We start from the raw sequence: 20,784 nt of genomic DNA, 5'->3' as shown, positions 1-20,784 counted from the left end.
AGTTGTTTTTGGTGTATCAACATTACTATTTGGTTTATGACTGGTCTCGAGCTTTGCTCTCAGGACGAAGTCCGACTTGACAGTACCAACACTACTCTTAACTCTTATTTTCTTAGAACTATTTCCTTCCATCAGTGGTGGTGGTAAGGTCTTTTTGTGGTTAATGTCATTCTTACCGGGTTTAGCATTTTTTGGTGCTATTAAAATGTTATTATTGTAGTTATCCAGCTTACCAATAACGAGTACCATATTTGATCCTATGACATACAATCCTGGTGATATTACATAATCTAGTCTTGTATGAGTGTCACTCACTGCTTTTTGATATCTTTGAATTGAAGTGGGAATATCAGGATGTTGATTAATCGAGTCCTTTAATAGTTTGTTAAATTCCTTCTGTGCATCCAATTCTGTACCCGGTACTCCAATTATTGGTGTTCTGGTCAACGCCTGAGCACCCAGAATACAGTAAACATATGTTCTTATTGTGTCATTCAACCTCTCTATTCCAGGATTAGAGAAACCATTTGATTTAAATATCATGAATTGTTGATAGGTTTGACATTCATTTTGTGTAATTACATCAAATACATTCTTGTGTCTCCTGACATGATCCTTGATGAAAATATCTGGATATTTGAAATTAGCCATTCCAGCATCCCAGTCTTTACTGAACATCGGTGGCATTCTATTTTCATGAACTTGCATGAGGAAGAAATTGATTTTAGAATCATTGATGTAATATCCGGGATCAGTTATGTTCGGGTTGTAATCCGGTACACTCCATGACCTCCAACCACCGTTATTTTCAAACACCGAGAAATCGTACTCGTCTTTTAAACCAAATTCACTCAATAACCCTCCTAGTTTCCTACGGTTAATGTTATTGTTTGTCTCATTAAAATCACTTTCACCTGGAATTGGTATCTCTAGATTCTTCATGATCTTCAATATTTGATAGTAAACATGAAACCTGTAAATTGACCTTAACAATGGGTCACTGTGATTCAAGTGATCGTCTATTGAAATACCACAACCTGTTGTAGCAAACCAAACAGCCATGTTAAATTGGTTCTGGTAAAACGATAATGGATTCTTTTCCAGTAGCAGACAGTCTTTCTTATTTTTCAGGCTCAAAAACCCAGGTGTTATCTTAGTTTCTTGTAGGCGGAAGAAGTTATTAGTATTAACAGTTACTTCTAAATTAAAGAAGTCATAGGTGAATTTACTTTTATGTTGATTTGCTATTGGATAATACATTTAATTTACTTGAATTTTTTCCTTGAATTTTGGATAATGACTATTTTTAGAATCACCAGATGATGGGTAATGAGTAATGATATGATGCTGCCTCTCAGCTTTCAAACCAAGTGGAATCTTATGTGCCCTTTCGGTATTTAATAAATATCCTGTTGCCATTTCTATTTATTTACTAGTAAATTATGTGGCACTCATTTCGCAAACGTAGTAATCAATAAGATTCTCTTAGAAGAGAATAACTAGGTCATTGGATTCTCTTCTAAGAGAATATCTAGGTCAGATTGATTGGATTCTCTTCTAAGAGAGTCACAACAGCGAATGCCATTTCGCAGTGAGTCACTTACTGCGAAATGACTTAATTGGATTTTCCTCGTATTGGCTGGTTTACGAGGTAGTGTTTTCCCCGTGATACGATCGATATTTTGTTAAAGCTGACATCAACGCTTCACTGGGGATCTCATGAATGATAGAATATATGTATTGTGGTGGATGGTTCTTAGGGGTTTCTAAGCTATTTTGAGACAAAAAGGCCTGTAAGGGTTTTTGTTAAAATAGCTTAGAATTACCTAGATTCCTACCACCACAATACATATATTCTCAACATCTCTATGGTCCTTTGCACCTCACCGAGAGGGGCTTTAAAGGCAGTTACAGACTGTATTTTCTCTTTTGGGTCAACAAGTTTTTGAAGTTGGTTTTTTAGTTGATCATCTGATATCCAGTACTTTGAACCCACTTTGTCTGTGTCAGCTTCTGGGTTGAAGTTAACATAATATTGACCATTTATATCAGGTATGAGTCGAACACCACACACAATACGAGGTTTTGTGATTTTCAGGGCTGTTTTAGTAACATATGTTAACACTTTAGAAGCAAAATCATGACAGTTTGACTTTCTCCACTCAGCAGACAATGATTGCAGCCATTTAAGTAAATTACTAAATGTTACCGCTTGTGTTACCTTTTGAATATCTTGTTTGGGTCCACTTGCATTTATTCTCTTTCTGTCTCTGCAAAAGTTTGTTACACCATCAATACTTTGGCTTTGTTGAATTATGATACCCTCATCAGTAATCTCTAGGGAGAACCAGCTGTCTGGATCAACTGTGACAACCAAGAATATGTGTTCTGTAGTGCCATGTTTTAGAACATGCTCATTCAATTGTACGTAGTCTTTCAATGTTTTTTTGTGTACTGCTGTATAAACTTGGACTCGAGTTATCTGTTTATAGATGATGGGCATTGTTAGTGAATTTTTCATCTCGCCCAGAAGCTTGTCGACAGGAAATGTGTATAATTTTCTTTGGTGCTTGTCTGCCTCTGGGTCGAAGTACAATGTATTGGTCCACGCGGCGCCACAAGATGCACTTTGATTTGAAAAAGACGAAGACGATGCCATGTTGTTCTTTCAACTGAAATACTGGAATGGTTTGAGGGTATGGACAATAAATATAGCAATAACTTACCCGTTGTGTGGGCTGGCTGGCTGCATATTTCATTACTTGGGCTTATGGAATGAAGTGCATTGCCAACGGTTCCAATACCAACATATGACACATATATATGTGACAAGAACATCGTAGACGCACGCCCCCCCCCCCTAACATAATGAAAATCTTCGAAATTGACCATGAAATGTTAGAGCCAACCAGGAACTTTGATGAGAAATGCAGTGCACAACCCTTCTATTTCCGGCTCCTGGATCCGCCCTTGGCACAAATGGATTTCTGCCTGACCATGTTTGGGGCTTGAAGGGTGAACCACTCGTCGGTTTTCTTTGAAGTTTTGTTTTTATTGATATTTGCCTCAAAACCGAACAGGATTCTAAGAGTTTCGGTATTCTAAGGGCAGAAATGAAAAATATTCTTGAACAAAGTCGAATGGTTATTCGGAAGACCACTAGAAACCGAACTTCCAAGAAATCCGATCAGCACTTCGCCCTCCAGAGCCCAAAACGTTGTGGACATAACATTTACAAAAACAGGAAGTTCTATAGATCTATAAAAAATGTATAGATCTATAAAACTTCCTTCATGTCCCTTATATAACTCAACCTTGCCCACCTGGCTTTTAGCTATTGTAGGAGTTACGTAGAATGATAATACTGACCTGTCTTCAGAAGTGAAAGTGGTAGATTCCTTTAAAAAACTCTGCCTGTCTCGATCAGCCACTGTATGATGACTAAACAATGTGCAGAACTCTAAATTCTTCTGTGTGAACAATGCTATGGACTCATACGATGATTATCGAATCTGGTTTTGAACCAAAAAGATATTAGGAGGGTCGAACACCCCTAGAAAGTAGAAAAGCAGGAACGTTTATGGCCTGACGACAAGCTGGGATTCCCGAGTTGCAACACGACGCGATGCTTTGTGGGACGTCTGAGGGCTTGTGGTATTCGACTCGATGACTCGACGACGCGATGGCTCGATGACGCGATCGTTGCTATGGATTTTGCTAAAATACGGAATCCCATGATCCTGGTCTCCGGGCTACCGCTGCAACAGCAGAGGTTTTAGCTCGGCCTTCCCATACCAAGCTACGGTATGTGGAAGGATGTCCCCCCCCCCCCCCCAGCCATGGCCACTGAAGATTGGTCCCCGCGATTGATTTTGATATTTAAAGGACTCGTGGAAGTTTCATAGCATGCAAAATGACCGGAGATTTAATTGACAAACAAGCTTCTAGTGGTCAATGTCAGATGTCATGTGGTAGTCTGTCAAGAATCGGAATTTCGCATATGTGCAGTTTTTTAGACTCAGTCACTCAGTCCCTCTTCTGTCCCTTGTCATCTGCCCCCCCCCCCCCCCCCCCAATACATCAGCCCCTATACATGCTTTCCGAAATTGGTGGCTTGCATTGGAACTAACTTTTTCCCCCTTGTCCGTCATTAAAGGCATTCAAGTGTGTTGGTCAACCATGACTATCTCCTTTGTCCCTCCACCACAGGCCTAGTTTCCCCTTATTACATCACTATTTCGGACACTCAGCGCCCCATTTCTGGAAAGGTGTATAGGACATTTAATATTGCCGTGCTGAACGGATATCCAGAGCCAACCTTGTCTCCAGGAACTCGCGTGTCATTTTAACATTGGAATTTCTGCTCGTAAAGATCCTGGGTAGGAGGTTGATCTGAACCAGCTATATTTAGGTGTATTAGCTGTATTGACGGTAAGATACCAGTGGCTTGCATAGCAACATGGCGCATGGTTTTATCAAAAATGCGAACTTGTAGGAAACGAAAAATGGTCGGATTAGATACGGTGAAAACAGCTGGAAAGGGGTTGGTAATGATCGGTTCTTTTTTATTTTCCTCCACTTATGATTCTATGTATAAATTACAGTCCAAGCAGTGATATTCTTTAAAAAGATTCCAACCGGATCGCGTCATCGAGTCATCGCATCGTCGAGTCATCGAGTCGAATACCACAAGCCCGTCTGAGAGCCAGATGGTTGAATAGTTCACTGAGGCCACGGCATATCATAACGGGGACAACTCAGGCATGAGATATGTAGGTTTGTCATAGAAAATTGGCTTCAAGCAGAACCGCCATTTCTCAATACTGGATAATTGAAAAAACACTGAACTGCAATAAAAAATGCACAAGAACGTTTTTTTTTCCAGGACGCATCTAGCCGGCAGCTCCAACTGTACACATGTAATGAGCTTATACATGTAATGATGGGTGTAAAGTGAAAGTAGGTAGATTCGTTGCTTTGAAAATTTTCCTTTGGTTTTAAAGTATTGTATGCCTTTTTACTTGTGTTCACAGATCGTGTTGTATAAATCTTGTCTAGACATATGATTTTTGGAGAACGTGAAACTACTGCAAAACCTGGTGAAGCCAATCAATGGCTTGGATTATCATGAGTCGTATTGGGTGTTGTCCCATACAAACTAAATATGAGGCTGGACTATCGCGGCAGTGCATTTGTCGTCCTGAAGATAGCCTCAAGTAGCAGGGAAATTAGGGGCTTGGTTCTGAACCAATGATTGTTGCCGTAATGAAACTGGTATGAGGCCATAAAAAGGTTCTGTGTTCCAGTTGTTTGGCTTGGTTTCTGACATGATTATTTGCCCTGACCCTTACCCCAAACCTTCCCTACAAGTAGGATCTGGATGGAGTCCAATCCTCTGCATCCGGGGTGTAATGAAACTGGTACTAGGCAATAAATAGGTTTCTGTGTCCCAGTTGTTTTGGCTTGGTTTCTCACATGATTTAAAAAAAGGCTTGCCCTGACCCTAACCCTGGATGGAGTCCAATCCTCTGCATCCGGAGTGTGATCACAGGTGAATTCAGACAGTTTGCACATACTGAATCACAATCTTGACACTAGAGGCGCAGATTTCGTTTCTTACAACGCCTCTAGAACTAGTAAGTTTCCACCATCTTGAAAAGCAGCAACGCGGATGTAGACCAGGAAAGAATCGTTCTTATTGCTGTGAGGCTATCGCAACAACACAAAGCCAGCGATGCCCTACGCTGCGTTTGTAGTTCTCCGTACAATCATCTTAAAATCCACTACTAAGTGTCAAATTTTATTTATAAAGATCATATTTTGTTATTTATCAATAAAAGAAAACGTTTTATGGGAGAAAGTGGCATTAATTCGACTTGAATAAGATTTACAATCTGAACTGGCGACACAGTTTATGACATACGATTGTGACAACCCTGAATCTCAGGATGCTGACATCCAAGATGGAGGCAATTGATCAATTCAAGTGTCTGAAATTTTTTAATTTCGGCACTGGGGCGAGTTTGACTGAACCAGTTAGTTGTGTACCGTTAAAACGATCAATAGCCGTCCTGAATTTCAACTCGTGTTTCTTTTAAGTCCATAGGCGGGGATATTGTGGGATTTCAAAGACGGTCAATGAGTTTTAAAGGGGTACGCTGTTCGTTCTTACTGGTGGTCGAGGAAAAAAGAAATATTGTTAAACACAATGGCGTCAGTAGTGCAGTTTATATCAGGCATACGAATTAGCTGAAAATGTGTATCTAAAGTATTTGTATATGTGTCTACACAACCGCACAATTTGAAATTTTCAAATTCATTTTCAAATGTCAAATATTTAACGAACGGCGTAGGCCTTACTTCTATGTTACACCAGAGTCTTTCAAATAAATTATTTGAAAGACTCTGGTTGCACCACACTCAGAACATCAAATCAATCAATGGGTGGATTATAACTGCGATCTGAGAGTTTGATCGATGACCAACGACACCCAAACCTGTTAAAAAGCAGAAGTGCCGTTAAATTGCATTAGTTTTGAGCAACAGATACTTAAAAATATCTTTTGCTCAAAACTAATGCAGGTAACGAGATAAAACAAACTGGAAACAAAAAGTAAAACTGATTGCCTCAAAACATCTTTTATTCATGTGGCCAAAGTTCTATGATTGATTTGATGAGTGTTATTCAAAATCAAAATTATAATTAACTTTTTTTCAAAGCACGTTTTGTAACTGCTGGAGCTATCGACTTGAAACCCTATGTATTGACACCTGGGAGACCAAAATTCAGTCGGTTTGATTCTTCATAATGCCACCAGGTGGCTAAAATCGAAAACAGAAAATGTGCTATATTTCCCTTACGAAGGGCTCGATCATCACCAAATATTCATCGTAGGTACATGTAATGACGATACATATCATGTCACACGAGTTTTTGATTTGACCTTCTTTTCAAGGTCACAGAGGTCAAATAGCGTAAATTGGTTGACGGTCGCACGTTTGGTAACTACTGGAGCTATGGACTTGAATTTGGTACATGTGTAGCCCTATGTTATAAAAGCTTGTAGACTAAATTTCGGTCTGGTTTGATTCCTGGTTTTGGCCACCAAGTGGCTTAAATCGAAAACAATAACATGTCTGTGAGGGAGGTGAGCACAGTGGCCCTGGCCATTTCATTATAATGTGTAATTCTATTTTAACCCAGCCTGAAATCAATGCCCAGATTGGAGTCACTGCGTTGTAAACGTTTGAGGAACTGAGTCTGGAATATGGAATAGGTGCAATGTGAAGAAGCCTGGTTTGAAAAGTTCTTGAGTTGGTAGTATTCGCTTCGTGTCCTAGAGGTTGTCTGTTTTCCTTAAAATCATTTTGGATGGATGAGACCTAATTCTTTAGTCCCCCAGGTTCATATTCTCCAGACTGACTTCAATGGCAGTCTCCTCTACAGCTCTACCCGGATAACGCCGTCTTGATGACATGAACTGAAACAAAGTAATATTTCGTAGTATACATGTTACAAATAGCATTCCGCGACGTTACTATTTATAGCTCACAAGGTCATTTGAATAAGATATTGATGACGTTTTAGTCACGTGACAGTCGGACATCGACACTTATTTCTACGCATTTGAGCTTATTTCAAAGTCAATTATCTTTGACCCTGCATTGTTTTTAGCATGAATGATACCATAGAGTCAGAGAGAGAAATATTCAGAACAATTATGTAGTATTTCCAACACTCGAACATGTGCCAGATTGAATCTAACTGCCCTAGTTAGAAAGCCTGAATCCATTACGAAACCGCATGTTTGTCCGACATTGCCTGTAATTCAGCGATGGGGAAATAGAGGGCAGCAGCTGCAGTGACCTCATTATCGCGGAATGCTATTGGTACTTGCTGTCAATGGCCCTGCATGCAGTATTCTTATTCTTGCTCATTAAGGCTCGGTAGCATATATGTTTGTCTGCATGAATTTGTATGCATATAATTACTGCACTAGGGCATTTAAAACAACCAAAAGGCAAGCCAGCTTATATATTTTGGGTAGGACTGCATTTCTATGTTCCATAACCACCACTAATTAAAAGTGTATCCGTTTCAACCTGCGCATCACCAGCGCAAGTTTCAATGATCCTGCAGTTTTGACCTGTTTGCCAAAAACTAAAGCAGTTCGCCATCAGACGATACCTACCTTTCGCAAATCATACCAACATTTTGCACTTGCAACTGCTGCAGATATGCACATCTTATTGATAGACTTTGTCCACGACCACTTTTGCCCCAATGAAAACACGACGGTGACACTGGGGACTTTTCCACCTTCTGTCTTGGCCTTCAGAAGTTGTTGCTGGAAGGCGGCGAAGTCAAACACCTTGATCTTTTGGTAGCGTGGTAATTTGTACGGCTCCGCTGCATTCATTGAAGCATTGGCACAGTAGATTTTACACCTTGAAGTATAAAGTGAGGAGTTTGTTCGGAGCTGACGTACGATTTTGAACTGGAGTTGTTATAAAGTCTGTACTATTACAATAAGCTCAGTACGTACTATTACTATGAGGGTAAGACAAAAAACAAATTGCAATTCGAATTACTGGGCAGAGACATGTATTCATCCACGACCTGAGGTGTGGCACGGAATTAATTCTCAGTCTGTGGTTGATTCTAAATCTACTGAGTCAGGCCATCACAGAACTATGCTTTTTGATAATATATTTAAGAAATGTGGTTTAGTTTGTCAGTTTAGACCTTGTATTTTGATCGGGCCATATCAATGCGCCAGTGACGATTTGATTGATATGCTGTACGGAAATCATTTTTTCTCAGGTGATCGGTATTGGAATGTTGTGAAACTTTATTATGATATTAGCAAAGGGTTCTTCTTGACAAATAAAAAATGTTGTGCGGATTGATTGGTCCTAGGTGTACTTTTTTAACCAAAACTTATGAACAACAATGTACACTAAATGTACACAGTGTTTAATGGAGGGCTCTGGCCTACTTTCACCGGACAGGGTATGCCTTTTAGGATAGAACACTCAAAGAACATCAACAAAACTTTCCAAAAAGAGTGGACGAAATTGTGTAATATAGTAATAAGCATATTTCATGTTAGGACAATTGACTTCATGTTATAACTTAGCTTTCAGAATTTCAAATTCATTTAAAAATATGTCAACATACATTTTTTTCTTGTCAGGGAAGCAAATAAACACACATAGAATATATCAGTTACATAATGTAATTCAATAATTTCTTCTTGTGGCTAGATATCTGGTGGACCGTTTCACGAGACAATTAAATGCTGCATTGACCATGGTAAATGATATTTTTTACCATGGTGAATTCAACGTTTACCCATCCTGACATAACTAGTGATTTTCACTGTACTCCGCCTCGCGATATTTCAAACTAAGAGGTGGGAGAATCAAAAATCTGATCGCAGGATGACGTCAACCATGCTGAATTCCGAACTTACCTCTCTATAGCTTTGGTGGACATGGTGAATGCTGTCAGTTAACCATGGTGATATGTTGATTGTGCATGGTGAAAAAGGACAAACATTTTCCCTAATAGGATCGATATTTCATTCATTTACCTTGACAGACGCCTGGCATAAATATCCCCCTGTTTATCTGTAAAAATCTGTGTTCCATTGTCCATGTATTCCAGAATATTTGCGATGTCCTCACAGTGGAGTTGGTCGTCGTTGCCTGGGAGGTATCCCTTTGGAAGGGGGAGGCCAATATGTTGGCCGTTCATCTCATACTGAAGTCACAAATTACAAGGTCAAAGATCCTAAAATGCATCAATGCTTTGGGGCAAATCTCTATCCCATATTACATGAATATTCTCTAGTTTTACTGTTCTTAGATTGCTTTTTTAATTGCCATAGAAACAACACAAGGCCCAGGGTGGTGTAGATGTAGAAAATGTCCCCCTGGAAAAAGTGGCCATATGGTATGGTTATATAGGCCATGACTGTCAATAGCTCATTGATCATAGCCCATAATAGAATCCTTTGTTCCCTGACATGCTCTCCTGGGACATTTCAAATTTCTACACCAGACATCACTATGACCAACATACAACTTAATGTCGCTAACCTATTGTCAATTTAACTTGGACATTTTGACGAATGGCATTTGCAAGCTTATAAAAACTCGCTTTCTTCATTGATATTCAGAAATGGTTCTTCCCAGTTGATCGTTGTATTATACGCGCCGGTCACCGATCCAAAGGTTGACCGCGCTCAACGTTGCTTAACTTCCACTCTGGGGCCAACGCGCCAACCACTGGGCCATAAAGGAATTCCCTCATGGCCGGCGGGTTAAGCCGTGCCATATACCTGGGGGTACTATACATCATTCCCCCCTTCAGACAGAGATGGATCGTCCGCGATCCTACTTAGCGCTTCATGCGTCTCAGTACCGAACTACAAATCCAGAGCTCGCATCGCGTGGGAAGGTCTGCCAGATGTATTGTACGCGCCGGTCACTGATCCGAAGGTTGACCGCGCTCAACGTTGCTTAACTTCCACTCTGGGGCCAACGCGCCAACCACTGGGCCGTAAAGGAATTCCCTGATGGCCGGCGGGTTAAGCCGTGCCATATACCTGGGGGTACTATACAATCGTGTCAGATATAGCCAGGGTTAATTAATGCTCTATCTTTTTTAACTCCCCTGCAAATTGCTCCTGGTTTAGAAGACAGTGATATATTAGGATTAAATAAATGCTGAGAAAGATCGTATACATATATCTATTTTAAAGAAATGGAAGGAGGCTATAATGATTTTATGATCTATTGAAAGGCAGGAGCGAATGGAAAGATACAACTACGGATACTGTGCTAACTGTTCATCTTCAACTCAGACCATCGAATTTAGAAAATATTTAGTAGTTATGTAATTACCTCAGGTGCAAGTGCGGGAATATTTGCCGAGCCAGGGTTGTAGATTTGGCATCCCTTTTGGTTCGTAAGGATACATTTTCTGATGACTGTGCTCTTGTATCTTAACCAAAAGCACATATCGTGAACTGGAAGACAAATTGAGAAAAGTGTTTTGAATACCAATACATATTTTGTTAAAAGCAGACAGCTGAATACTTTCAGCTGAATACAGATTCAGTTGAATACTAGTTTGGTTGAATACAAATTTGGTTGAATGCACATTTGGTTGAATTCAAATTGGTTGAATATACATTTGGTTGAATAAACATTTACACGAATACACATTTGGTTGAATAAACATTTACATGAATACACAATTTGAAGGTATACTATAAGTTGAATACATATCATGCTGAATACTCATTCAGTTGAATACACTTTCAGTTGAACACAGATTCAGTTGAACAATCGTTCTGTTGAATAAACATTTACATGTAGTTTGTTAAATGCTTTCATTTGAGTAGGCCCTTACATATGTGGTCGAATATTTGACCACATAATATAAGGTCCAGTGTAGTCTTATTAAACTTAATACCATAAAAGAAAAAAATACTTCAAAGAAGCTCCTTGCATCGACGTATATATGGCGTAAATCCGATTGTCTCAGCCAATATACGTCGATGGCTCATTCGACTAGGTCCAGTGTGTATTCAACTGATTGTGTATTGTGTATAGAATATTCGAATATTTTATTGAATATTTGATTTAAATTGAAGACAGCTTCGCTTTGATACAGATTCCGTTGATTGAAATGCCAGTTTGCCGATTCCATAATGTTTCTGCTCTTTATTTCCTACCTTTTGGCTCGGACCTCAAGCTCAGTAGTGACAGCGAGTCTGGCATCTCCTGGCTTTCATCACACTCTGAAAGAGTTATGTACATTGGAAATATCATTGCTATTAACAAAGGGACTCTGGCTTGATATAGTTAGTCTTTCCAACATCATCATGGCGTGCCGGGATTTCAGCGAATGTACACAAGAATGCAAACCGTATATTGCATGAATGACCATGGTGATAAATATTTCAAAACAGTAGTGGTCTGGTAAAAAAAGGAAAGGAAAGGAAGGACAAAGTGTTTCTCATATTGTTCCGGACAAAGGTACCAAGTTGAACTTAGGAATGTGACCAGATCACATTTACCAAAAAATAGTGGTGTTGCACAACACAAATACGGCTCTTTCACGGTGTCCACTAAAGCCATTCAACTATAACACCGGCTGCCCAGGGCTGAGCAACATAACTATTTGAGATCACAGATCATATCATTAAAGTTTAGTAACAAAAGGTACCTTTGGCCAGGTCTATCTGAAAAACACTTTAATCTAAAATCAACCTAAAACGATTTCAAGTGTGTCCATCAAAAGTGAATATTCTGGTGTTAGCAGAAATTTGCTTTATTAATATTCCTAGGTTCCTGAAATACTGTACCAATCTTCACATCATTTTCTAGCGATATATCCATCAATTCGTCGGCATAATTTGCCAGTTGCTCAGGTGTCAACCCAGCCAGCGCTTCTGAATTGAGACTTGAGAATCCATCTGATTGCTTCATCTGGTCTGGTGGTTTTTTTTCTTCATACGATGAATCCGGGGTTGCTTGAAAAATCACAAGGAAAGTTTACAATAAAATTGGATAGGATTTCAAATCCCTTGTTTGTTTTATTACTCAGCTGAAGGGGCCAGTGTTTTCAAACTGGTCCCATCACTCACATGGATATGGGTGTATCATCATCATCATCATCATTATCATTACCAGCGTTGAAACCCTATTGGACTTTTGCCAGAGATATAGAGTCCACTATAGGCTATGGCTGTGGGATCTTTCAATTGTCCTGGAGCAGACACTCAGGTGCAAGGGACCATGGCTTTAAGCTCATCAGTCAGGTACTCGAATATTTCACCCATTGTTGTAAAGAGCCAGGAATTTTACTTCCTTGAAAGTCACACTGGTTCATCCGTGCATAACATCCTGGGTTTTCCCCAGGATGGAGAACAAATCATGCACGTTAATGCTTTCTACTAGGGGAAGATGGCTATGCCAAGGCAATTTTTCGTAATAAATTATTATCAAAAACGCGCTGTTTGACCAAAAATCCAGGAAGTGGTGTGTTTTTGCTAAAATGGGTGAGCAGTTACCAACCTTTTATTCCTGTTACAACAGCTGGAATGTTTGGTGGAAAATAAACATTGATGTACATATCCTGCAACATAAATATTTTAGCTGTTTTACAGGCCATTACTGTTAAATATTCGAAACTTGTAATTGAATTTGAAAATTTCAGGTCTTTTAAATCGACATTGATTATAAGTTTCAACAATGCCGTTTTGTAGACAGATATACAAATACTATGAATACCAAGTTTCAGCATATTTGTATGCATAATAACTGCACTATGGCATTGTGTATAACTGCATTTCTATTTTCCTGGACCACTACTAATTATGAACGGCGGATACCCCTTTAAAATTATGAGCAGGGGAATGCTCAACATCAAAGAAGCAAAACGACAAAGATACAAGTCATTTTATCAAATTGATTATTTTGGAAACTTTTAGCGAATCGTAAAAGCATTCCGCGAAGTTACTATTTATAGCTCACAAGGTCATTTGAATAAGATATTGATGACGTTTTAGTCACGTGACAGTCGGACATCGACACTTATTTCTACGCATTTGAGCTTATTTCAAAGTCAATTATCTTTGACCCTGCATTGCTTTTAGCATGAATGATACCATAGAGTCAGAGAGAGAAATATTCAGAACAATTATGTAGTATTTCCAACACTCGGACATGTGCCAGATTGAATCTAACTGCCCTAGTTAGAAAGCCTGAATCCATTACGAAACCGCATGTTTGTCCGACATTGCCTGTAATTCAGCGATGGGGAAATAGAGGGCAGCAGCTGCAGTGACGTCATTATCGTGGAGTGCTATAGAAATGAACTTACGGTAGAACATGATGGTTGAACTGCGCCATACTGCGCTGCTTGTGTGGGATCCGGTGTGGGATCTCTCTCTGAAGCAGAAAAAAAGGGAGATCGTCATTTTACATCTTGAACGTAATGAACTTCAAAAAGTCATGAGAAATGCATTGATAATGACCAACGGATAATGATTGCGTTCTCAGACAGAATCCATATCTGTAGCATCCTCTACTCGGATGTTCTTTTACTAATACGCGTTGTATAAATGACGACTGGCGGCTACAGTCAGTTTACCACTCTGAATGTAACTCAAGAATTTGAAAACTGTCCCCTTGAAATTTTTATAATGATAATGAGTATTATAAAACATGTATATCGCAATAAAAATGCAATTAATGTATATGTAGAGTGCACGTGGAGTCCGTGCTAAAAGCGCTCACTTTCTAAAAGAGATCTTGTTTTGTTTAGTGTTTAGCAGGCATTGAAAGTGGCAATGTCTTTGTAATCTTGAACACGCTTTGCAATGTTCCATGTCGAAGCTACAAACCCCATTTTCACAAAGGAATACTACTTTGGAACCCCCCTTAGCGGACACCTCTCTATTTAGGACGCTGTACGAAGCATTTGGACCAATATTGGTGATTTCCATTGAATTTAACCTCTGTATTCAGGACAACTCTCATTCAAGGACAGTATTTGTGGGTTCCAAGGGTGTCCTGAATAAAGAGGTTTCATTGTATTGAGGACAATGATTCAATTTTGAAAAGAGGTAAAAATGTCTTTTAGAACTCACCCTTGGGGACCATGCGAAACATTTTCCATTCAACCTTTTGGTCCTGTTTGATTTCCTGGAAATCACTGCATCTGTTTAAAGCACATCTTAGTCTTGACTTCCAAGTCGGGTAGTCAGGTTCTGGCCATGTGCCATCAGGATTCGGTTTGTAGTGTCCTTTATGAATTGCCCATTCCTGAAAAAGTTTAAAAAGTTTAAGCTCGTCCATATTTTTATTGTTCAGTTGCAAGTGTCTATATCCTCAATTCAAATGAACCTTTTTGGCCCGTGAACATGTACTGAAGTACTTCTCGGTACTTAAACAATAGACCCAGTCAAGTTCAATGGCTATTCATGACGATTACGTTGTTAAAGGGAAATGCCCGGGAAAAAAAGGGGAGTTTTGCACGGCCCGGTCAAAACCTTAGGCGGGAATAAGGTTTCATTGATAAATATAAGGAGTTTCAAGGCCCCAAAATCACTTGTAAGGTTCAATAGATACTGGCCTTTCATTGGTTTACGGTTTGCGAATCATTTACATACTCTCATCTTGAAAAATATGACAATATTTACAATTACGTTATTGATTTTTGCAACATTTTCGGTAACGCGCCCCTTGCGGATCTGTAAGGTACCATTCGGATGCTTGAAAAATGCCTCGTCTCGTCGATTCGCTCGCGGATTTTCCATTTTCTCCTCTCTCCAACTCACTACTATCGCTATTGACTGCGTAACATACACTAACATGCTTTCGCTATCATTGCTAACTTCATTTACTAGGACACTGGCCTCTTTGTAGCCGATTATGTAACCCATAGTGGAAACACCTGACAGCGCCGCCCGGCATGATCCACGTGCTACTGGCATATTTATAACTCGTAGTAAATAAGGTTGTAAAAATATGCAAATGAGATGCCGTATATGGAAACCATGACGTCACTAAGCAGTTCTTCTTTCTGCTACGGGTGGCGCTGTTGCTTGCTTCTGGAGGCGCTATTCAACCTCTTTAACCCTTGAATAGATATCACATCCCTTTCATGGCTGCGAAAGGCCTACTATTACGTTCGGCTGTTTAGACTCCACCCATCGAGGCGGTGGTACAAATCGGGTATTGTCGGGCTCGAGATCTTATTGGTGAGTGGATCCAGTAGATTTGGCTTTGACCATGTAAAAATCTAGACATTCTCTGATTTCAGGGGGCGACAACTAACTGCAGTATGTCTTCAATGTTTACAGAAAGAAAACAATTTGGTACGCCGTTCGTTAAAATTTGAATCTTTTTATTGAATTGAAAAATTTCCAATTGCGTAAATACTGGATCCACTCACCAATAAGATCACAAGCCCGAAAATACCCGATTTCTACTACCGCCTCGATGGGTAGAGCCTAAACAACCGAACACGATAGTAGGCCTTTCGCAGCCATAAAAGGGGTGGGATATCTTGTCCTCGTTTCTTCTAATTGGTCTTTAATTGTAATATGAAAAGTTTCGCTGCTCTACCCATCCGAGGTGGGAGTAGAAATCGGGTATTGTCGGGCTTAGGATCTTATTGGCGAGTGGATCCAGTATGTACTGAATATACTCTAGATTCGGAGTTCCAACATCACTGGTTGGGACCACCTACATGATAAGTATGCATGGTCAGGTTCGGGGCAGTTCAGTATGCTTGGCTGGCACAGAAAGAAAGGGGACGTACTTTGAAGAGTAAACAGACCACCACTGACCCAATCTGTCAATACTTGACTTGCCAAACTCAGCTCGACGCCGAACTGCAGCGCCACTCGCGGACAAAGATAGAACAACTCGACATTTTTTTCACCGGTTTTCTCGCTGCGCATGCGTACCAGCGGAAATCAACAAAAGATGACGCTGGTACGCATGTGCAGCAAGAAAACCGGTGAAAAAAATGTCGAGTTGTTCTATCTTTGTCCGCGAGTGGCTCTGCAGTTCGGCGTCGAGCTGAGTTTGGCAAGTCAAGTATTATGAACCTATCTACATCGTTATCGTCCAACGAATAGTGACTGAAATTAACACAATGCTAGCATAACTCTCAGCTGTCTGTTGATGTTGAATACAATGGCTTGGCCTTAGCTAAATATGGGTCGGTCGGATAGGTTCGCACCCAGTGATGTTAGAAATCTGAACCTAGAGTAACTTTCCATGTTGCCATTGTGTAGACAAGTATACAACTACATTAACTACAAATACCAAGTTTCAGTTAATTTTGATGCATAACAACTACAAAACGACATTGTGTATAACATGATAATTGCATTTCTATTTTTCTGGACCACCAGTAATACGACGTAACAACTAAATTATAGGAATTATATATCTTGTCGCCCTCCTTTTTGTCCTCACTGTATCCGCTGATATATCAGTAGGCCTAGATAGTTATCTTCTTAGAAACACCTACAGAACAGACGACCAGAGTAGGAGTTTCCGAGAACGATTAAGACATTTATAAGTAGAGTGGAACCTCCCTTAGCGGACACCTCTCTATTAAGGACACTAAGTTTGGTCCCAAATTGGCTGTTTCCATTCAATTTGACCTCTCTAATCAGGACACCTCTCTATTAAGGACAGCACTTCTCATTCTCGAGGGATTGCTTAATAGAGAGGTTCTACTGTATACTAGTATTGTAAAAAGTGTCTACCATTTACTCTAGTGTCAGACTGCATGTGCTACAAGCATCTGGGATAAAAAAATCCCATATAAAAATGTCCACTGCGTTCGGAGTGTAAATGTTAGTGTTTTTTTAGCTTACCCTGTAGATGAATCCATCCTCTTCCGTCCACGCCCTGTTGTTACCATTCCTCCATACCATTAGAAATTCACCTCTCTCCATATCTGTCCACCTCATCCCGGGAACCTGACCGGTATTGAGGAGGTCCTCAAGCCAGTCCCTGAGTCTCTTCTTCTCTCTCCCAGTTGGTGGCATTCTAGTGATTTGTAGTGATTTAGCTGAAAAATGTTGATGATAGTACCAGACTCATCGAGGGTATAATATGAAGGACAGGTTGGATGCGGCTTCCCCGCAATCTAAGTCCGGTCATTTTGTTAAAGTGAATAGAGTCGCCGAGTTCCTTTGTTGAAAATTATGTAGCTAACCCTAACCAAGCCATTAACCACATTCGTTGACAATACACAGCTATTGTATGGGGTTAATTGGCTAGCTCAATCAGAAGCCTCATCCATCCTAATCGCCGGGATATGTCGGAGAAACTTACCTGGCTACCTCACTTCCTAATCGCCGGGATATGTCTGAGAAATTTACCTGGCTCCCTCACTTAAGAGCCTCTCCGTCCTAATCGCTGAAAGATGTCCAATGAACTAACCTGGCTTCGCTGGGATATGTCCAGGCTATAGCTCACTCGGCAGCTTCTCAGGATCCGTCCTAATCGCTGGGATATGTCCAAAGAACTTACCTGGATAGCTCGGTCGAAATCGCTGGGATATATCCAAGAAACTTACCCAGTTAATAGCTCACCTAAGAGCCTTTCCGTCCTAATCGCCGAGACAATGATGTCCAACCCGGCAGAAGTCAAATCAATTGCGTAGTATCTCCACAATCGTCGATATTATTACTGATTGAGTTGGACACCAAGACGTGACTTAACAAGACCGAGTAGGCGGCACTGTTTATAAAGAATATACCCTACACATACCTATTCCTATGCGTGGGGAAAACCAGAATCATTTTTTAGAATCAACCTCGCCTGCTGCAATTTCACAGTCCACATATTGTGCACCACGTCTACACTAGCAATGCCAACTCCCGTACCCTGGGCCGGTTCAAGTGATGACCGCCTGATATCGGATTATTTTATTTGATATCAATATAGAGGACGAGGTTAGCAGACACGGCCTAAATAATAGTGTATGAAAATGAAAGTAAACGTGAAACATGCATTTCTAGCAGGTGTTCATCATTTGGGAAATGCCATAATTTAAGGGGTGGGCATAAATTCAATACATTTTCAATTGAGGTGAGATAATAAAAAAATTGAGGCCGGAAAAATTAACTATTTATTTCTTGGAGGAAGTAACGTACGTTATTCCCACATGCTATTTTTAAAACGATCCAGTCGTGCCATAAGTCTTTATTTAGATTAGCTGAATGTAGTAAAAATAACAAAATTAGTGATATTGACTGGTGTCAGTCATGTTATGCAACGTTATGCAATGCCATGTGGGAATTCAATAATAATTTGCCCAAATTGTTCGAATTAATTTCATTGTTTTGGATCGTCAAGCAAGCTGAGTAGAAATTCCAAAACTGTTCCCAAATGGTTTCCGCAAATCTCACGAATTACAAATTACGAATAGCTATATATCCGAGAAGGAGACCCCCCCATGATCATCGGTTTCTAAGCTGATCAACGTCCGTTACCCTTTGAAGGGTCACACGGGATCCAAAGTTCTTTCACCAATCCACTGTAATTTCTCAGTCGCAGCGAGTTTTGAATTTTCCGATTCGCTACGAATTAGTCTACATTGTCGCAGCGTCCGTTTTTCAATTAGACCGGAACTGGACGAAAGCATTAACTTCTGATACATAACGCCAGATACGGCTGACTTCAAAATGGAACGCGAGTTCCTAAGTTCGGAAGTCGTAATTCATATTCGTGAGATTAATGACTCTATCAATGCAAATACTAAGCTTTTTTAAAGTGATTTACTTTCTGTTGGATGAAATGAACATGTTGTTAACATATTTCATTGCCTTTTTGTCGTTTTTGGTTTGAAATAATTCGATTATTTTAAATAATTTTGGCAAGATATCAACACCCATATGGCGTCACGCACCCCGCGCCTCCCTCTTAATTCCAACATTTGGTGGTAAATGACTTTGAGGGTAAATGAAGCCATGCTCAACGTTTGGTGGTAGATGAAGCCGTACTCCACTCTCCCGGTCTTCGGTCAAATGCGTATTTTCTATACACCCGTTGAAATTCCTACACATAGTCCCTCTGCCACAGTTTGATCGTCCACACACTCATCCAGTGTGTGTATAGTGCGCTGCTTGTAACATGGATTGAATAGACTTCTTGGTCTGTTTCGATAAAAAAGCATCTTAAGGAAGTCATGATAGTTATTTTTCATAACACTGTGAAGTATATTTGTGTCAAACAGATGCGTAATAAAGATAGATATAAATTTTAACAATGAATGAATGGCGCAGTCGCGGGCGCTCAGTGTTGCCGTGATCCGTGGTCAGGTGACAGCACGACTGGTCACGCACGAAGAGGCGCCACACTTCGAACAGGATTTGTGAATTAATGCAGGTTTCTCGCATGAATCTATTTTCTCAGCCACGTGACCTCTCGCGTCAGTGCTCAGGCAATAAAAAACGTCCATTTGTTTTGTTTTTCAGTTTTATGAATGGATCGTATTCTTGCAAAATTGGACGACAAAAAGCCGCTTCGCGCTGAAACGATTCCTCGTCCTCAATTATGATAAAGTAGAACGCGCAATGAAATTGCGCGCATGCGTGTCCAACCTTAAATACGTCCCATTATGAACGTTGTTGACCGTCGATTGTCCCCATTGTTGAAAGGTCGCTGGGGAACCAACTGCGGCAGAGTCGATATTAAAATCAAGTGAGACTAGGCAACGATGATTACCAATGACGACGCTTGGAGAATGGCCATTCTAAGCGTTTGGGAAGATCTACTTTACCGTCGCGTGGTGCGGTTCGGAGATTTCCGATGATTACCGAAGCAATTGACCAATGAGAAGTTTTGTTTTCATTTTCGGCCTAGAAATCACGTGTTTGGGAATCATGTTGTAATTGAATGAAGATTTTTGACGCAGCAGGTTGCCCCCCCCCAAAAAAAAAACCTGTGCCTAAATTGAGATCCCGGATAATAAGACAGTTGAAGTTACTTGCCCCTAATGTAGTCATAAAGTGATAATAAATCCGTGATTATAGGACAGTGATTGCACGCCCCATACCCCATCCCCCACCCTACCCCAACCTTAGTACTGGCACTAACCAGGCGGGTTAACTTACTCTCTCATTTATGACCACATCTTGCGCAGTACAAATCATTCCCGCCAAAAAACTTAAATTAGAAGTTTACCAAGCGTTTGGTTGTAGATGAAGTCATGCTCAACATTTGGCGGTAGAT

General features: G+C 40.2%; 1 protein-coding gene across 4 annotated transcripts; it reads right to left on the bottom strand.

The window, feature by feature from the left end:
• Positions 1–5,860: 5,860 nt before the first annotated feature.
• Positions 5,861–18,411, bottom strand: LOC135492862 (interferon regulatory factor 8-like). 4 transcript variants are annotated; one of them, XM_064779550.1, is made up of 11 exons: positions 18,319–18,411; positions 17,418–17,614; positions 14,670–14,844; positions 13,901–13,968; positions 13,093–13,153; positions 12,381–12,548; positions 11,748–11,813; positions 10,912–11,036; positions 9,597–9,766; positions 8,193–8,448; positions 5,861–7,481 (listed from the first exon to the last, which is right to left on the bottom strand). In XM_064779550.1, exons 2-11 carry the CDS (start codon positions 17,589–17,591, stop codon positions 7,392–7,394), a joined length of 1,353 nt encoding a protein of 450 aa, XP_064635620.1. In that variant the 5' UTR covers positions 17,592–17,614; positions 18,319–18,411; the 3' UTR covers positions 5,861–7,391. The 4 variants fall into 4 exon arrangements, with proteins under 4 accessions (XP_064635620.1, XP_064635618.1, XP_064635619.1 ...); XM_064779548.1 differs by lacking the exon at positions 18,319–18,411 and adding an exon at positions 18,125–18,279; XM_064779549.1 differs by lacking the exon at positions 18,319–18,411 and adding an exon at positions 18,141–18,279.
• Positions 18,412–20,784: the final 2,373 nt, after the last annotated feature.

The sequence above is a fragment of the Lineus longissimus genome, chromosome 8, assembly GCF_910592395.1.
Source record: "Lineus longissimus chromosome 8, tnLinLong1.2, whole genome shotgun sequence".
Classification (NCBI taxonomy): domain Eukaryota; kingdom Metazoa; phylum Nemertea; class Pilidiophora; order Heteronemertea; family Lineidae; genus Lineus; species Lineus longissimus.
Note: the sequence above shows the minus strand (reverse complement) of the source record. Positions and strands in the feature narration are given on the sequence as shown.